The following is a 19,941-nucleotide window of genomic DNA, read 5'->3' as shown; positions in this document are numbered from 1 at the left end:
AAATTGCCTATTATTTTTTAGGATGTATACAAACTGATACACATAAATATGTACTACGGAGTACATAAAATTGAACACATACACTTGGGTATTTCAAAAATAATCAAAATTTGCGGTATTTTAAAAAATAAAACCATTATCATAATTAGAAATATGGGTATTTCAAAAAAGTAAAATACATGGAATATGCAGTTAGTTGGACCGTTTAAACCCAAAATTCACATAAAATTACACAAAATTCACGTCATTGAATTTTAATGTGGCAATCCATCATGCAAATAAATAATTGTTTGGAAATTGGTTAAAAAAACATGACTGAAACAATTTACAACAAAATTCAGAAAAATTGGCAAATAAAACATTAGAATTATAAAAACAAAGATTACTGAAGATTATGAATAATATACCAGAAAAGCAGTTTGGATGCATGCAGAAATGGAAGCGTTAATTCTTGCATCTCCACCCGAAGATTGTTCTGATTGCGTCACCTCTCGCTCTTTCCAAAGCCGTCATTTATTCAAAATTCAAAGAATCATCTGCACCGAAAAGATGAAGAGGAGATGAACATTTTTGATTTTTTTTATTAATTGGGAATGGAAGAAGTGGGGAGCAACAGGAAAATGAAATGCAAATCTTGGAAATTGAGATAAACAACAATTTCAATCAACAATTAACATATTGAAACTAAAGACCTAATTCATATTCAATAATTGATTTGATCAAGAATTACTTAACTGGTCTTCAGTCAAATTGGGCTTGAACTGTTTTGTGTGAAGCCTGGAACATCGATCGTCATGTATGCGTGCATAGATCTAAACATGAAAGACGACGCAGCTATTTCCACCATTGTTGTTGATCTGAGCTACTTTCTCTCTCCTATTTTGGCATTGATTTGGGTATAAGTTGTACATCTGTTGTTTTATGAAGCGGGGATGATATTGATATTGAAATTAAAATGATGGAATCATGGAAAAAATGGGAGTTGAAGATGGTGAGTTGATTGTGGAAATGGCTGGGCGGAGTGAACAAAGTTGTCGTTGACTCGGTGGTAAACAAAGTATCACTTTCCCTTCTTTGTTTTCTATTTTTTTTAAAATAATGATAATGACATTGATAATACGGTAAGTTACTAAGTTATAGGAGTACTACTTGGTAATAATAACAATGACTAATTGGTAAAACATAGGTTCACTTTTTTTTGTTTTTAATTTTTTTGTAATATTCAATACATTTCCACTTTTTTTTAATATTCAATATATTTCCATATTTTTAAATATTCAATATATTTTCACTTTTATTTATTTGATTGTATTCCACTTTTTATTTTAACATTATGAAATATTCTACTACGTATATATTATATGAAGGTGATCCAATATGATAAAGAATAATATATGTGTTGTACGAAGTATCATTTTGTGTCTAAAAAACATGTAGCTTCTTTATTATTAGATTTCATTTTACTTACCGTATAAGATTTGTGTTATGTATTAAGTTTATGATTGTAAATTTTATATCCCGACGAGTTTGTTAATAAATCCTAATTGTTCAAGAGTAGTGCAAGTTTAATAATAAGATTTCGTAAGTCGTGCATCGCACGGGTATCATACTAGTTAGTAGCTAAAAATTACGCTCATGTATCAAAATTTAAATGCCTCTCCTTTCAATGAAATACTTAAGCTTCTCTAAATGGTAGCAAGAGCTATTGATCTCTATTTTTTTTCCTTCTTCTATCTCTTGCCATCATGAATCAATCTGTTTATCGAGCATATTTAAATGATATCTATTAACTTTGTTTGAGTCACGTGATCAAATTAATTAAAGCTTCTCTATTTTATATGTTTAAGATTTTGATTTTTTGTCATATAAAGACATGAGTTACACAGTTACACTATTTAGATTGCAAGATTGACGTATTGTATGCCCCACTGTTTTAAAATATGAACTTTACGAATGATTTTTTAATGTCTAATATTCATTGTGGTTAGTTGTAATAACACAATGTTAAGTTTTTATATAATTTCGCACGCATCGTGTATACAAGACTAGTACTTAAATGGGTTGGGTCAACGAGTAGTCGAGTAGGTTAAGATTAACCGATTACACCCCTTTCTTCTTCCACCCTCGATCGGGTTTCTTCGATACCCAGGAAAGTCATATCCTCTTATTTATTCTCACACATGTACTTCGTATTAGTTTAGAATCCAGTAAATTTTGTAGTACAAGTAAGTTATTTTCATCAAATCTATTTCTCGGTCTTGAGCTGCAGATCGGAGAAGATGGATGCATCCAGGTGATTTGGTTTGATTTCCTCTATCATCATCTAATCTGTTTATGTCTGCGTATTTCTAATTCATTGAATTTAATTGTAATTTGCTGGGCAATCTCTTATGTATAAAGGTGAAAGCTTTAATCGTTTTATTAGATTCATCCTATTATCCTAAACTCCTTAAAGTTAAGATTTTTATTTATGAGTATGAAGAATGAAGCAACCTTGTCAGCTATTCAATTGAATTGTAAATTAATATAAACTCTTTGGATTATTCTTCAGGTGTCAGGCTTCTGTGTGTTAATAATTATTACCTTTGTCATAGCTTCTCATAGCCTAAAGTAAAATACCACCGCAAAATCAATTAATATGAACTCGTTGAAAGCATAATGATGCAGATTATTTTGTGATTGAATGTTTCAGGTGTCAAACTTCTGTGTTGGAATTGTGTGATGTGTTGACGCCCTTGAAACCCAAATCAGTCGAATGTAGTACTAGTGACAAAGGTATTAAGGTTGTAAAAGATAGGATCAGCAGTTTACCGGATTATTTATTGGCCGACATTCTTTCATTTCTTCCTTTTAAGGATGCCGTTGTTACTAGTGTATTGTCAAAGCGTTGGAAGGGTGTTTTCACTTTGGTAACATGCCTTCACTTTGACGACTCGCCTATTTCTCATTGTTTGCACCGTCCACATCGTATTCATTCGTTCCCTATTTTCAAGATATTTGTGGATAACTTATTGAAACAATGTTGCTCCACCTATTTAACCACTTATAGACTTCATTTTGGCAAGGGAAAATTCAACCGTTTCGAATGTGGCGAAAGTTGTTTTCCCAATATGAGTCGTTCTCATCTTAAATCCTGGATATCTTTTCCTATATGCCATGGAGTCAGGGAACTTGAAATTTTTGCTCGCGTGAGGAGTCCCACTGTCCTGCCCTCCGCCCTTTACCGTTGTAAAACATTGGAGGTGTTGAAGCTTGATATTAATCTTAATCTTGGAGTTCCTTTATCTACTTGTTTCCCAAACATGAAAGAGTTCCATCTTACTTTTCTCGACTTCCCAAAAGATAACTCTGTGACTAGGCTAATTTCAAGGTGCCCATCTCTTGAATACCTGGCTCTGACTGCTGTGAATTGGAAACTTGTGAATCCCGTTAATATTTGTTCGCCTTCTCTTCGTAGATTGGCTATAAATATTACTGATAATTGGTTCAAAAAACCAAGGAGCAAGGTTGTACTTAATGTTCCTAATTTGGAGTATCTAAACTATGTGGATGTTTGGTCATTGAGCTATTCCATTGGAGATATGAATTCTCTAGTTGAAGCTGAGGTTAATATTGCAGCTAGGGGTAGTTTTGAGACTGTACTTAACCTTATTAGCTCGTTGTCTAATGTCCGGCGTTTGCATCTAATGGCAATGTGCGTACAGGTTTGTTTTCCTGATCCCTTCCATCCGTTTATTTTATAAAATCAATGACATTGACTGATTGGGTATTTGATGTAGGTTTTAAATCAATGTGAGATACTGAAGCATAAGTTGCCCGTCTTTCGTAATCTGAATCATTTGCAGCTTGGCTGTTGGAACTATTTCAAATGGAATAAAATATTGATGGAGCTGCTAACTTGTGCACCTTTTCTAGAAACACTTACTTTTACAGAGGTTAGTTGGATTTATTGATTTTTTTGGAAGTTGGTAAACCACACTTCTTCCTTTTTTGTCAGTTGATACATTTTGACTTGGACACTATTGATATACAGGTGAAATCTTGTTAGATTTATCTCAATGCATATTTTCAAAATATCAAACTTTTTGTAACTTAAGAAATTCATATACTTTCTAGTGTATTCATTTACTTTGATAAGAAAAATAATAATAATTATAGTTATGCATTTACAAACACTTAAAAAATAAAACGTTTTAACATAGGTATAAGTATTGCTTGATCATGGAGGCCTTTAACAATACTGAAATGTTGACAAATACATATACAAGTCATATTATTACGCGGGTTACTAGTGATTTTTTTGGTTAGTTGGGTAGATTCAATAAGGGGAGTGCACTTAGTTTTAAAAAGCGCGCCTTAGCCGTCACACACCTATGGAAGGCGTGCGTTTTATGCGCCTTTTCCATGCTTAAGGCGGCAACGCCTTACGGTATAAGTCTCCAATTGCTGACAAGTAATAAAAAAACGGTTTGTTTATGAAATACCCTCGAGTTTTCAATAAATGCTTCAAATACCTTTCGACTTTTCAAAATTCACCAAATATCCTTTGAGTTTTCAAAATATATCAAATACCCTTATTTATAAACTTAATTCATCTTGTATTTATAAACTTAACTAGGTTAGGTCCCGTGCACAGATGTTAATAAATAAATTTTTTTGGCAAGCAAGTAATCAATATATTGAAGCACTTCAAAAGGTGTTGCAAGGAGGGACCAGAACAAAAAGCTAAGAACACTTAGCCTAAGCTAAACAAAGGATACAGTAACAGGAACCATTCCCTATCAAAGGTGTTGACTTTCTTCCCTATAAGATTAACTATCCTGATCTTAACATCCTGTTTGATGCTAGCCACCACCTTCTACACAGATGGAACCTACAAAAGCTATACAACCTCATTTCTATCTCTCCAAACATTATAAACCAATGCAGCATTAGCAGCGTAACTCACTGCCTTCCTGAATTGGCCCTTGCTATGTCTCCTAGTCCACTGCATCAAAGAAGCTACATTGGACCTGTAGTTGTTGATACCAAGCCAACTGAAGATGGTTGTTTTACACTGATTGCTGAACTCATACCCAAAGAAAAGGTGGGAAACTGTTTAACTGGTAGAGTCACAATGATCATCGGTACCTACCCCAAACTGGTGAAGTCAACCTCTGGTTTCGAGACAAACAAGGAAAGCTAACCACGTAATGAATCTGTGTCGGGGAATAGAAAGTTTGTTCCACACAAACTATTGCCAGGGCAACTTGCCTCCCTGATTGCTGATATTGCCATACATTTGCTTAATAGAGTAGTTAGGAGCATCCATCCACTGATTACCATTCAGGTGAGGAGAACAGTGATGCATCACCTTACAAATGTACTTCATAATCCAATTAACTAGCAGCATGAGGGGCTATGAACTGGTTCCAATTTTTAGACTTCACATACACAACATGCACCTATTTAACCCATAAGTTATCCTATTTTTGAGCAATGGCCCAAGCTTGTTTACTTATAGCTGCTTGATTCCACATAACCAGATTTCTGAAACCTAGGCCACCACTACTCTTTGGAAGGCAAAGCTTTTCCCATGAAACTGAACCTGGTCTATTTTCATCATATGTTCCAAACCACAAGAAATGCTCTGCAAATAACATTGATTCTCTTACGAATTGCCTCGGGAAACAAGAAGATTTGAGCCCAATAATGGTCATGAGCACTGAGTTGACAAGCTGAGCTCTACCAGCATGTTTTGAACTCCAGATTTTTATTTCTAGCCACCATTTTGTCAATCAAAGCATCACAATCACCTGCTTTTAATTTCCAGTGACTGACTGAGACCCTAGATATTTGAAAGGTAAACTCCCCTGGGTGAAACCAGAAACAGTGATGAGTTCTTGTTACTGTTGTCCCTAATACCACAACATTAGATGGAAGACTTGTGACTTGTGAGGGACTGAGGGTTAACACTTAGACTTGTTGTGTCAGAAAAAAATTGGAATCCTGTAAGCATGAGCTTGACAACCTCTGTGGATCCCGTACAGAACATCAAGGGATCATCAACAAAGCATAGATGGTTTAACTGCAAGCTTCTGCATCTGGAATGAAACTGGAATTGAGGATGATCCCCAACTGTGAACATTGCCCTTGAAAACTATTCCATGCGTAAGGTGAACAAGAGAGGAGAATGATCTATGTAGTAGGCACTCCATTGATGAGTATGGAGTACTGTGTTGTTGTGAGACAGGTCATGACTAACTGAAAGAAATGAGGAGGGAAGCCCAGGGCTACCGTGACTTCTTCAATAAAGTTCCACTCTACAATGTCATATGCCCTCCTAAGGTATAATTTCATAATGTAGTTGGGTTGAGATTGGACTTTCCTGTATATTTTAATAATGTCTATACACATTAATACATTATGCGTAATAGATCTCAGTCACAAATGCCCCTTGATTGCGAGAAATGATGTCAGGCAGAACTGAATTCACCTATTAGATAACATAGCAGTATCTGGAATGATGGGTGTTTGGAGGGATTAGCTCAAGTAGGTGCTGTAATAATCTGAAGCAAAGGTTTGTGATTCGTGGCAGTTTAATGGGAGATGGGAACCAGAGGTCGCTGAGGCCAAAGCTATTTTCTATGATCTCAAGCTAGCTGCAGATTGCAGAATATGGGTTTTGAGATGTAATAATGGAGAGAGTGATTGCCCCAATTCTAAAGCAGTTTTCTTTTGGAATCATTTTTGTGATTCTTCTTTTGAGTTATGTGTCTTGGAATTTTGTCTGCAGGAGGGATAATAAAGTAGCCCCTTGATTCCATGTGTTTGCTCACTGTGTTCCATGTAGTGTGTTGTTTGGTGATTTTTCATTGTAAATCTTTGTACTTAGAAAAATAACATTGATGGTTCTTTTAATGAAAGTTAAGCCTATACAAGTTTCTTGTAATGCAACTAGCTTGCCAGTAAGATAACAACTTGTTACCATGATTTATGATTGCTGTTAAATCTGACTTTATTACTTACTGTCATCTTTTCAGGGAATCACAAATAACACCAATAAATCATATTTGAAATATTTGGAAGTTGCAGAGCTTGAATGTCAGTCATGGAGCAAAACTGAAACAAGCCCATTTTGTTTGGGGTTTCATCTTAAACGAGTCACAATAAACAAATACCATTGTTCGGAATGGGAACTGGAAATAGTTAAATATATTTTAAGAAACGCTTTAGTTCTGGAGGAGTTGCTTGTAGTTTGTGGAACTTCGGAGGGAATATTTCTTCATACCACTTTGCACAAGCTTCCGAGAGGTTCAATGACTTGTTCAATAATGGTCACGTGACACGGATGATTGGATCAAATCCGAAATTCCAATGTAACTTATCTGAATTTTTTGTTTTGATTGGACAAAGCCCAGATCTAAACCAAACTACATGCCCAAATTTATGGGTTTCTATTATGCATCCGAAATCTATTGTCCATTTGATTTTGAAATCCTAACACTTACAAAGCTTTGAACTTGGTTTACTATTCACTAGGATGCTCGGACTCGGGTACGGGTCCAAGGATCGGACTCGAAATTTTTTAAAATCAAGGACTCGGGGACACGTTTTAGAAGTGTCCAAAATTCAGATACGGACTCGGTGAACACGACAACCATTAAAAAATATTAATTTTATTTATTTAAATATTTATAATGACCTAATAATAAATATTAACAAAAAGTATTTTTGTGATTAAAATAAAATTTTAAAAAAGTAAATGTTTTGAAAATTGAAAACTTGAAACTATAAATTAAAAATCACGTGATATCATTCCCAAGATAAAAGTGGGTCAAAAGAATATCAAAAGTTAATAAAAATAAAAATAAAGAAATAAAATACTGACATGTTGTCCCACTTGAGTACTTATTTAATTATCCCCCAATATTTTACTTTTTCACGTTATTTAATTTACTTTCAGTTGCTGACAGTTGTCCCCCACCTTCCTCCTTCCCCACACCTGCTTACTTTCAAAAAAAAGAAAAAAGCATTGACTTTCATGGAGTTCATTTCCATGGAGGTCGTTGCATTCTGCAACATGCAAGAACATCAAACCAGCCGGCAAATATTCCTAGTGACTCGCCTTTCTCAGGCGACCAGAAGCCCCAAGTTCTCGGCCTCCATATCCCTAATTCGAGGCCTCTATTTTCAGATCTGGTTTTCAAAACCCTAAAAGACGAGTCCATTTTCCCCAAGGTGAGTCCGGTCCGGATTCCGTGTCCGCACCCGTGTCGTGTCGTGTCGACACCGGTACGGCGGGGTGGTGGGACGAGTCCGAGCATAATAGACTATTCACCCAATAGTGGAATACCTACCCTATCCCTATTTCATGCCTTTTTTTAGTCTTATTCTTAATAATAGTGCACAAACCATATTACCATGGTTATTTTGTTACGCTTGTTTCTTTCTCCTTTTCTTTCCTCCTTCCTTTTCTTTCTTCGATAGAATGCTGGGAAGTGAGAACCTATCTTTTCTTCTCTCTCCTCCCGTCTTTCCTCTGCCATTTATCATCTTCTTCCTCCTTTCTCCTGATTTTTCGATTTCTCCTCCCTCTTTCTACATCGTATCTTTTTCTCTCTCCTCCGAGCAGCTTCTCGTCTGCTACTTCCGACGATTGTTGTAGCAACTGCTATCCTTTTTCCCGGGTTTGTTTTATTCAATTTCTCTGTCTATTTTCTTGATTTTGATTTCTTTGATTTCATGGTACTCTTTATGAATTTATATGAATTAGGGTTGATTGTATGAATTTGTTAATTAATTAAGTTAATTTGTTAATTTTATGATGAGATCGAACTTGTTTGAATTAGGGATGATTGTATGAATTTGTTAATTAATTATGTTAATTTTATGATGAGATCGAACTTGCATGAATTAGGGCTGATTGTATGAATTTGTAACCCTAAACTGAATTAAGCTGTGAAGACTAATTGCACTTGCTTAATTTAAGCTGCTTGTCCAACTAGCAGTTCATAGTTCATACTCTTACATTATTTGATTGTACGAACATCTTCAAGCTTATAATTGACATGTGAATTTTCTTTTCTTGCCAGCTTGTCTTGGTTTACATGTCCAAGGTGGATGGAAAATTCAATTTTAGTCCAGTCGCTGTCAACTTCTTGACTGAGATTATGAAGGTTATCTTTGCAATTGTTATGCTTTTGATTCAGGTAAACTTGTTAATCTTTTTAGTTATGAATTATGTCAATTTTTCTTTTTGGCTTAAGTTTGTTGTCAAGCTCTGAACAGTTCTCTTCACCCTGCATGGTTTGTCTTTCCCCCACCTTTTTTATTTACTAAAATCACATGGGGGAGTAGACAAAAAAAGTTTTGGTCTCTGTCACTTCATATATGCTAAAGATGACATCTCAAGTTGTCTTGATTATTTCACTTGTTGGTTGTCCTTAATGTGCTTTCTTCTGTAGATGTCACCTTGAATCATGATTCTGATAACATATCACCTTGAATCATGATTCTGATAACATATCACTAGCTTACAGAATCAGCTCTGTCCTAGCTTCAATTGGCATGGAGTATGGGCACAAGTCTATGACTCTATAGTCTATACATGTTAACCTCTCTGGAACCCCACAAACAATTACATCCTAGGTATTGTTGTATTTAGCGGCCTGAGCATAGCGTTGTAAGATGACTTCTGTTGGATAGATCTCATATTATCTAGAGATGTGACTGTAGACTAGAAATAGGATAATACTTGTTGGATTAAGAGTTTCCTATGTTACTCCGACATGGCGCCAGGCGGTGGGTGTCGGTGTCGACACGACCCGACCCGCGACACGACACTCGACACGTGTCCGGGGAGGTGTCCCCGGTGTCGGAAAAGAATCCAAAAATCAGGTGTCAAACTCTTTCTCTTTGTTGTAGATCTGAATTTCACCGAAAAAATAATGGGCTTTTAATCTCTTTGTTGTAGAGAATCGGCCGGAAAAAATGGCTGAAATAAGGGTTCAGGAGAGGAAGAAGAAAGAAAATAGAAAGAAGGGTTGAGGAGAGAGAAAGAAAGAAAGACAGAGAGTTGCAAATATCCTGTTGGCATTCAATTGTCTGCTCATCTTTTCCTCCCTCTGAAAATTAGCTTCTGATGGCGGACAGGTCTTTTATTTTGCTCGTCACTGGTGGCTGAAATACTGATATCAATGGTTGTATTGGGTTTCCATGTGTGCCTACTGTTTTTACTTTTTGGTTCCTGTACTCTTTTGAGTGTAGATCTAGTCCAAGAGATGGGGTTAGACACTTAAGGCTTGCTTTTAGTGTTTTAGCTGGAATAGGTTATACTCCGTATCGTACTTCAGTTAAATTATTGCCAAAGTTCATATATCAGTACACCAAAGCAAGCAGAATTTTGAAAACAGTCTATTATAGGAAACATGTGTTGATCTGCATAAACTATGTGGCTATGTTGTTAGAACAAAAAAATGCTCGGAACATTTTATCAATAACACCGACTTGTTTTGGGATTACATTATTAACTTTGTCTTTCATCAAATTTATGATTCTTCAAGACAGATTATGGAGTGAAAACTTGCATTCCTAAAAAACTGAATTCCTAGCTTCCCACGGGTAGTAAATTGGTTGAAGTCGTGGGAGGGGATCAAATCCCGTATACATCACACCTCTCATTGTTGCTTCCTTAACTCCAAAAAAATTATTTTGGTTGATTTTCTGAAATTTGTGAGATTATAGGAATGCTGAGCCTGTTGAAAGCCTGAAGAATGCACACACATTGTTTCTTGAGAGGATGCCAGTTGTACATAATGAGGCATGCGTGTTCTATTCATCAGGTAAAACCATCCTAATTATTGACTCATATTGCTTTTGCTTTGATGTGGCTTCCATGAACACTTTTGTACTATTTATTACATATTCCTATTTTGATAGATTGGATCCTGAGGTCTGGGTCTGTTTAGAAAAAGAACAAAGAATTTTCTTTGTTAACATCAATGTCATGGCTTTCTGGTTGTTCCATGCTCGAGCTTTTTAAGTTTGTTGTACCTTAATTAGTGTTCGTTTCTTCATCAATAGCTATGTCAATTGGACTCTAGAACTCATAGTAGACATAAATATTTGTCCAAGTGCAAACTCGGGTTTTTTGGGCCTAATTTTCAATGTTTTTTGGCTCAGAGAAAGTGTTGATAATGTATGGTCTCTTGGTATAATAGTGCGAGTCACATATATCAATACACTACTACAAAATGCATGTTTTGAGGACGCTTGTGGCTCGACGCTTGAAGTAGAGCGTAGAGTGTTAGCCACGGAATTGCAGTTCCGTGTTTTCTCGACGCCGTTTTACGTTGCAGAATTTCCCGTCTTGTTTTGGCGTCGACAAACTAATGACCTGCCATCTGTTTCTCACGTGTTCTTTACTAGCAGTCTGCGTATTCAATGTTTGGTGGAAAAAAAACCCAACTTAACTTTTTTTTCTATCAACCGTCTTCTCTCAACCCTAAACCCCATTACTCTCTCGCTTTCTCTGCCGACATAGATCTAGATTACACTCAAGCTCAAATTGCTCTCTCAATTTGAAGCTATATGACACATTGTAAACGAAATCTAAAGACTTTGAGGTACTAATTTGTCCCCCACGTTTTGAATTTCGATCTCTGGGTATGTTTTGTTCTTGATCTTTTTTTCTAGTCCTTGAAGTTTGTCGGCAATGCAATCATTTCATGTTTGCACTCACCGACTCATCAGCTTTCAACCCTAATTTCTCATTTATCGCACTCACCAGATTTTAGGTCTTGTGCAAGGTAATTTGGGGATTACTTTGGTCAATGATTACTTTTGTTGTTTGATTTTTGTTCCTCCATATTATGAGTTTGGATTTGTGTAATCTGGGGTTTGCTTTTTTGCCTTGCTGAATTAGCGGCTCAACGAATCAGGATAGTCAGATTTCGGGACGGAGGGAGTATTTGGTTTCTAATCTTCTATAAGAGCTTTGACAATTTTGTCATGATTTAATTTTCCTAACCGATAACTACCCCTCTTCTTCTTGGACCCTAGATCGGAAAGGTATTCATGATTTCCTCATCCTCTTATAAATTCTCACACATGTACTTGGTGTCAGTTTAGGATCCAGTAAATAGTACTCTGTTATAATAACAGTAAGTTATTTTTATCAAATCTATTCCTCAGTCTTGAGCTGCAAATCGGAGAAGCATCCAGGTGATTATCTTTTGTTTGATTTCCTTTATCATATCTAGTCTGTTTATGTCTGCTCTTTCTAATTCATTGAATTTTATTGAAATGGTAATTGTAATTGTAATTTGCTGGATAATCTCTTATGTTTATGTATAAAGGTGAAAGCTTTAATCGTTTTTATTAGATTTCCTTAAAGTTAAGATTTTTTAAAAATTGAATTGTGAATTAATATGAAGTGTTTAGGTAATTCTGTGATTGAATATTTCAGGTGTGCTGTAATAATTATTACCTTTTGATAAGCCTGAAGTTGACAATCAAAGAAGCCTAGAAAATGGCGAAATCCTGTGGGGATGAGGAAAGAGTGATTATCTTGTCTAAAATGTTGGACGAGTTTGATTATTTGCAATCGGAGATATGTTTGGATGAGAAAAATAGTGATAGATTTGAAAGTCGTATGTCAGAGGAGGACAAATTAGCGGCGGTAGGGAATGGTCTCCCTTTTACTGCAACATTTAGAGATAAAGAGTATGAATTCAAATATACAAGACGTAAGGGGTATGCTATTGTTGAATTTGACTTGGCTAGAATGGTCCAACACCATCCAGTAACCATTGGCAAACGCTTTCTTATGATTTCGATGCCCAACTCTTGCTACCAATTCTTCGTAATTCCGGAGAATATCACGGTCGGTAAATATATTTTGTATTTTGCAAATTTATCAAGTTTTTATTTCTTAAATAAATAAATGTATGTTTACAGGGGTCTGTTGTTGTTGCTGATTCCGGAAAACCAATCTTCCGAGTTGGACTCATACCAAATAATGTGAAGATGGTGTTTATTGGAAAGAAAACGATAGATGATGATGATGATGATGATGATGCCTATGTTGTTGAAAAGGGAACAACGGGTAATGGTAATGGTAATGGTAATGGTAATGGTAATGGTAATGGTAATGGTAATGGTAATGGTAATGGCAATGGCAATGGCAATGGTAATGGTATTTATTTTGGAGAAAAGTGTTATGATGAGGAATGTGGTGTTGATCTTGTTAGATATTCTGCCCAACGTGATTTTAGTTGTGTGAGATTCGATGCGTGCAAAGTTGTTCTTGTTCCTAAACTATGTTCCATCTCTAAAGTTGAAGTTGAGATGTTAAAGAGTTATCTGGATAGCAATCGTTCGGTGATTATAATTTCGCAGTCAGGGATATGGGAAGCAGCTCTGCGTACTCTTGCTTACCAGCTTGTTGGTGATTTAGTCAGTGTGGTTGCTGTAAAAACTGATTTCAGACCATGTCTAACCGACATCCCTTTAACCACAAGTGCTTTGGTCAGTGAAGATGGTCTCAAGTCTGGTCGGACAGGTTTTGTCTTCAGTGCCATATTATCCCAAACGTCACTTATTCTAAACAACAAATGATTCTTCACAAAACTATGGATGTTTTTGTTTTTTGTTGAAATAATATTCTAAGCAATGCTATGAATATATTTCTCTCGAGTATAATCTAGTGGAGATTTATAAGTATATGAACAAAAATAATGTTGACCAGTAACTAACGTATTGAACTCTGGTCAAAGTTTTGTAGCAGATGTGTCACGTGGAAAGAAACTAAACATTGCTACTACAACTTAGCCAAAAGTGGTTCGCGTGAGTAATCTGCGCATAACCTGCAAAAATAATCACTTGAATTACACCAACTATAGGGAGGTAATTGCCATTTTTTAACTTGCAAATTCACTTCCTTATCGAAGTAAGTATGTTACATCTGAATCACAATGAGAAAGAGCATGGCAAGGGAATGTTGTCTTTCACCTTTTTACCTTTTACGTCCAGCTAATTCTAATCGGAGAGAATGTTTAATAATTGTTTCCAGTGCAAGATGGTTCCCACTGCAGACTACTGAAAAATGCGTATGTTAGCGCAACATAATACTATTACTATTATTTACGGAGTATAATTTATAAGGAGAGTAAAAACATAGTAAAGTACCATCTGTCCATAATCTATGAATGATTGATAGGCCAAAAGGCTGAAGAGTACAGGATAGAGTGTAACAAACAAACTTACATTTTCACGATCCAAAATCTGACGCATCAAAAAGTTATAACTGGAACGGATTCATCTCTCAAGAAAATCTACCATTAATAGAGTAAGTTATACAATTATTGCACAACATAATGACAACCATGAAATTAAATTACAGCTTGATGAAAAGTATTACTGACGGTAACAAGTGAAAACTCTCATTTTCTGCCAATGTCGATGTTTTAGGTTTGAACTGAAGGAATATGTCTTTTAATCAAGATGGCAATTACTAAATATAGATTAGGATTAATAATGGATATTAATAATCCGGTTATTTAGGTGGTCATAATGTTTTGCTAGAAACCAATTATGATATGTGGGCTAATTATAATTGGGCTACTACTAATATAACCGGGTCCTATAAGGTCACACACAATAGAGTATTGGATAGGATCAATATGACTCAAGGCCCATGATGGTCTTTGGTGTTGGATAGGTTTTTGGAGTAGTTAAGGTTTACTAGGATTACTAGGTTTTCTAGTTCTACTAGGATTGGTTATCAAGCTATTATAAACGTTATAAATAGACATGATGACCATATGATTAAACACAAGTTGAATAAATCATCAACCTTATTCAATACTCCAAATCCGTTCCTTCCTTGTGAAAGTGAGAGAGAGATTTCCATCTTCTCCATCCGTTCTAGCAAACGACACAAGGAGATCTTTATCCGTGCTCGTGTGGACTAAGTAGAGGAATCACGCTTGGGGTTCTGTCTCCGAATTGGTCCTTGTTCATATACTCGGGAATCACGCATCAAAGCTATATTTAACTCCTATATTATGATTCATATTAATGTATGCTTGTGATCCTGTTAGATGTGAGAAAAGTGTTTTCTGCAATTCCGCTATTAGCATCTAATCCTACAGTGGTATCAGTTAGCCCCTTGCATACGTTAATTTTGATCATGATTAAAGTTTTAATTTTTGATGCATATTCTTGATTATTTTGATTCAATTACGACGGAATTTGATATATGGATTAATATGCATAGTTAAAATATTAATTTTAATTATTTTGGTTTCATAAAATAATGATTTTATACCTATGTATGCTCGTATAAACCAACTGTCATACCCGAAACTTGAGCTTCACAGCAAAATTTTGATTTATGATTAAATTTATGCAACTAATTATGATTAATTGTATAAATTTATAAGATATTGAAAATATTCGATTTTCATGTAAATATAAATCTGAAAATTATCAAAAATAATTCGAAATTTATACTTAAATAATTTGATTATTTAGCCTATTAATTTCGATTTCGTACCTAATTTATTCCCAAAACATTGATTAATTGTGCACAAAATCGTTTTATGCCCAATTTTTTTATGAACCCTATTTTATGAAAATTACACGACCACATTCGACACAAATTTAACCCAAAATTCAACCAATTGTTGATTTAATTCCCACACAAAACTTACGCAATTGTTGCACAATTTGAGTGGGAGAAATAGGGAAAATTCGCACCTTTAATCCAAGGCTGGGTGGCGCAACCACCGCAAGATGGGCCACGGTGGAGGTGGATCGGTGTGCGGCGGGTTGGTGTAAGGGAGGGCGTGGGCTCGTTAGCTGGTCGGGAAGGTCGCGCTTGACGGCAAAAGGTAGTTACACCGGTGCCGCAAGGGTTGTGGTGGCTGGTGTTGCTTCCGAACCTGCTCGATAATTCTGCTGGGTTTTATTTTAGAAGTCCCGCATGATTGATTGATTGGGTTCTCTATGGGTTTTTCAATTGCAAGAACAGTAACAAAGTCCAATACATATCGAATAGTGATTACATGAATCAATTTGGGGCTTTTGTTTTGGTGTATTACAAGCAGTATCCAACAAAGGGTTTTGGATCCTCTAGATTTCTAAAATAAATCTACAAGGTAGAGTTTGAACATATAACCATTGAATGAAAAATCAATGGTTCATATATTATCTTTCCAAAATTCCTCCTATTTTTTCTCATCAATATGAGCCATTGATTTTAAAATGTATGGTTTAGATACAACTCTACCTTGTAGAGTTTTATTAAAACTCTAGAGGATCCGGACTCCCAACAAAGCATATTAATAAATCAACCAAATCCCAGACTTGATTTTCAGACAAGGAGTCTATTTCAGATTGCATGGCCTCTAACCATTTAGTGGAGCTTGGGCTCGTCATAGCTTTCTTGTAAGTCATTGGTTAATCACTATCCAATATGAGAACGTCTAAGTTTTCAGTCAAGAGGACGCATGTCCATCTGTCCGGCTGAAAAATAGTTCTATTTGACCTACGAGGGGCAACAACATTTTGAGGAACTACTTGAAGGAAATAATGCCCTTGGTCCAAGTATGCATTCTATGTTAAGTCTAATAAATGCGGTTCAGTATTAATTAACAAGTTAATAATTCAGTGAGATCAAGTGAGCTGAATGCCTAGCTAGAGGCCGCTTCAGTTCAAGTGGAATTAATGATATTAATCCACAACTTACTCTTGACTGAACCCGTAGGGTCACACAAATAGTACGTAAACGGATCAAGTATTTAATGGCATTAAATACTCCATCTATGAATATTCGGAACCGACGGATCTTGGTTTCAGTGGGAGCTAAGATCGTCACAGGCAAGAAATGAATACTCCGGAAACGATGATATTGCCGGAAACGGAAATATGGATCGTATCGGAAATATAAATATTATCCAAGTCGTAGATGTTGCCGGAAACGGAAACATGGTACGTATCGGAAAATATTATCGGAAATGGAAATATTGCCAGAATCGGAAATATTGCCGGAAACGGAAATATTGTCAGAATCGGAAATATTACCGGAATCGGAAAATAATTCCGGAAACGGAAATATTAAATATTTGTTCGAAATGGAAATTAATTCCGGAATCGGAAATATTAAATATTGTTCGTATCGGAAATGAATTCCGGAATCGGAAAATTTAATCGGAAGCGCATCGTACGAATAAGCATCGGACGAGGCCTGCCGGACGAGGCCCAGCACGAAGCCAGGCCATCGCCCAGCAAGCCAAGCGCGCCGCACAAACAGCCACGCCAGGCCCAGCGCAAGGCCAGGCCCAGCAGGCTGCGCAGCGCGCACAACGCGCACAGCACGCGCAGCGCGCAGCGCGCGCGGGCGCTGCGTGGGCTGCTGCTCGCGCGCACGCATGGGGCCCATCGTGGCAGCCGTGCGTGTGTGTGCAAGTGTTTGTGTTCGTGCACGTTTCCTAAAACATGCAGAGTTCGGTTAATGATTAAATTCCTAATTCTATTTGATAAATTAATTAAATTAGAGTTCTTGTAGGATTCTAGGTTTAATTAATTTGTATCTGAATAGGATTTCGATTCCCTTTCCATACCCCTATAAATATGAGGCTAGGGCTCACAATTTATAACAAGTTTCAAAGTATTCAAAAGTGAGTTTTTTGAGAGAAAATTAAAACACACATCTTGCTCATAAAGTGCCGAAATTTTCTAGTACCTTAAGGGCGATTCTAGTTGGTCAATCTTAAGGCGGATCCGGACGTGCTGTGGACTATCTACGGAGGGACGACACTTGGAGTCCTAAAGACTTGTTCTTGTTCGGTTCGGGCGCAGCTAGGGAGGGCACGCAACAAAGAGTATGCATCTAAATTATGCTATATGATTATGTGTAAATAATATGTTGTCCTGGGTTAATGGTTGTTTCCGCATGATCTATGTAATGTCATATGTATCATAACCTAACAGTGGTATCACGAGCCCCTTATTATTTTCATAATCTAAATTGCATGAACATGGTTAAATATTACAAATTTGCAAGAATTAAAAGGGGTGATTAATTTTCGTAATTGTTAATTAATTGCAAATTGCGTTTATTTAATTATACGTACGCAGTTTTTCGGCAGTTTCTTCGTTACTCATCCGAATTGAGTGATTTTTGTGTCAATTCCGCATGTAAAAGGCATTCTAAAATTTTGACAAAAACAATATTTTTCTGCCGAACCCAGAATTCTCAAATTCGAAGCCTAACTATGACTTTTCGAAGGTTTTAGTTTTTCGAATGCAAAATTTCGTAAATTTAAGATGTTAAATTAAATATTTGCGATTCTTGTTGATAAATCTTGATTTTTTGATTGACCTACTGCATATGTTTAACAAGTTTGAATGCCTAGTCTTGTTAATTATGCAATCTAATTTGTAATTATGATTAATTTGTTGAAAATTAGAATAATTTAGAATTAATTTGATTTTCATAATTAATTGTAATTTAATTAGAAACCTATGATTAAAAACCACCATAAAAATTGTAAATTTATGATAAATTTTAAATTTTTATGACCTAGACTTGAATCCATAACAATCGGAAATCAATTGGATAATAAATTTTCGATTTTTTCGCCCTAAAATTATGAAATTAATATTATTTATTAATTTGTCATTAATTTTAAATATAAATTTTAAATTTTTATGCGATTCGTTCATAAAACTTGCACGCACGAAGCAATGGACGCTTCGTGTTACCCTTAAGGGGTGTTGTATAATGCGGGCATGCGACGACGAGCAAGGGAGCTCGTCGCCCGTGCGGCACGAATGCAATGAGCAAGGGCGTAGTGCACGAGCACAAGGCAGCAGCCCTGCCTTGTGTCGTGTGCCACGAGCAATGGACGAATGGGCATGGGCGAAGGGCGAGCCAAGGCAGTCGCGTGTGGGCAGCAAGCAAGCTGCGCCACAACGCGCGCTGCCTCGCACAAGAGCGCGCAGCTTCGCGCGCAGCGAGCGCAAGCTCGCGTGCCACGAGCGCTGCGCCCAGCATTGCTCGCGCGCACAACGAGCGAGGACTCGCGCGCACAGCCAGCATTGCTCGCGCGCACAGCGAGCGATGTCGCCCGCCCATCGAGCGATGTCGCGCGCCCAGCGAGCGATGGCTCGCGCGCCCAGCGAGCGATGTCGCGCGCCCAGCGAGCGATAGCTCGCGTGCGATGAACGCTGGCGCGCGCAGCGAGCACCAATGCGTGCGGAGGCTTGCGATGGGGATGCAGCAGCTATGCGACGAGCGCATGGGCTGCGCGCACATGGCCAGCAATGGCTGTGTGCGTGCGGCCCATGGGCGTGCAACGCGTAGGGTGTTTGCGTTACGATTAAAGATCGTTTTGAATGTTTAATTTGAAAATTTCAGTTCACGTAATTTTAATTAATTTTAAAATTAATAATTTAAATTATTTTCTTGGATTTTAATTTTGAATATTGTAATTATAATAAATTTTATTTATTCTAATTATTTTACTAAAATTAAAATCATGAATTAATTTAAATACGACTGAAATTAAATTAAATTTTTGGATTCAATTATAAATTGATATGAGCTTTAAATTTTAATTAAATTTGTATGTTTCCGGTTGGACTAGAAATACATTTTTATGTTTAAAATTAGTAAAGCATATAAATTTATTGGTTTAAGTGGGAGCGTTTTTTAGTCATAAACTCTTGATTAGGTCTACAAATCCTTAAGGTTAAAACAACTTGATTAGAATTAATAAGGACTGAATAATTGGTAGATTATTGGTGCCCTTGATTAATTGCTGCAAATGTTTACGTGATGCATAATGTGTTTTACTAACCAGCTATGTGGGCCATTCATGATAATGAATGGGTGAATGGTATATATTGTATATGTACTGTTTTGCAGGTTATGAAGTGACTAGTATGGCCCAA

At 36.4% G+C, this 19,941-nt stretch overlaps 2 protein-coding genes across 7 annotated transcripts; both read left to right on the top strand.

The window, feature by feature from the left end:
* Positions 1 to 2,088: 2,088 nt before the first annotated feature.
* LOC110778608 (F-box/FBD/LRR-repeat protein At5g56420) lies at positions 2,089 to 7,499 on the top strand. Of its 6 annotated transcripts, none has more exons than XR_008927353.1 (5): positions 2,089 to 2,293; positions 2,693 to 3,704; positions 3,780 to 3,935; positions 6,030 to 6,327; positions 7,023 to 7,161. XR_008927353.1 is itself a non-coding variant. In XM_021983148.2 (4 exons), exons 1-4 carry the CDS (start codon positions 2,280 to 2,282, stop codon positions 7,323 to 7,325), a joined length of 1,485 nt encoding a protein of 494 aa, XP_021838840.2. In that variant the 5' UTR covers positions 2,089 to 2,279; the 3' UTR covers positions 7,326 to 7,499. The 6 variants fall into 6 exon arrangements, 2 of the variants coding, with proteins under 2 accessions (XP_021838840.2, XP_056691859.1); XR_008927354.1 differs by lacking the exon at positions 7,023 to 7,161 and adding an exon at positions 6,578 to 6,803; XR_008927352.1 differs by lacking the exon at positions 7,023 to 7,161 and adding an exon at positions 6,417 to 6,803.
* Positions 7,500 to 8,411: 912 nt separating this feature from the next.
* On the top strand, positions 8,412 to 13,677 carry LOC130467372 (uncharacterized). The gene is made up of 5 exons (XM_056835875.1): positions 8,412 to 8,669; positions 9,075 to 9,191; positions 10,726 to 10,823; positions 12,449 to 12,865; positions 12,940 to 13,677. Exons 4-5 carry the CDS (start codon positions 12,512 to 12,514, stop codon positions 13,597 to 13,599), a joined length of 1,014 nt encoding a protein of 337 aa, XP_056691853.1. The 5' UTR covers positions 8,412 to 8,669; positions 9,075 to 9,191; positions 10,726 to 10,823; positions 12,449 to 12,511; the 3' UTR covers positions 13,600 to 13,677.
* Positions 13,678 to 19,941: the final 6,264 nt, after the last annotated feature.

Source organism: Spinacia oleracea, chromosome 1 (genome assembly GCF_020520425.1).
Source record: "Spinacia oleracea cultivar Varoflay chromosome 1, BTI_SOV_V1, whole genome shotgun sequence".
Classification (NCBI taxonomy): domain Eukaryota; kingdom Viridiplantae; phylum Streptophyta; class Magnoliopsida; order Caryophyllales; family Amaranthaceae; genus Spinacia; species Spinacia oleracea.
This window is presented reverse-complemented; position numbering and strand designations above follow the sequence as displayed.

Coding starts and splice junctions, on each gene's coding strand:
- LOC110778608 (XM_021983148.2), top strand. Junction 3,705..3,779: donor TAATGGCAATGTGCGTACAG/GTTTGTTTTCCT, acceptor TATTTGATGTAG/GTTTTAAATCAATGTGAGAT. Junction 3,936..7,022: donor AAACACTTACTTTTACAGAG/GTTAGTTGGATT, acceptor TCATCTTTTCAG/GGAATCACAAATAACACCAA.
- LOC130467372 (XM_056835875.1), top strand. CDS start 12,512: ATGGCGAAATCCTGTGGGGATGAGGAAAGAGTGATTATCTTGTCTAAA. Junction 12,866..12,939: donor TAATTCCGGAGAATATCACG/GTCGGTAAATAT, acceptor GTATGTTTACAG/GGGTCTGTTGTTGTTGCTGA.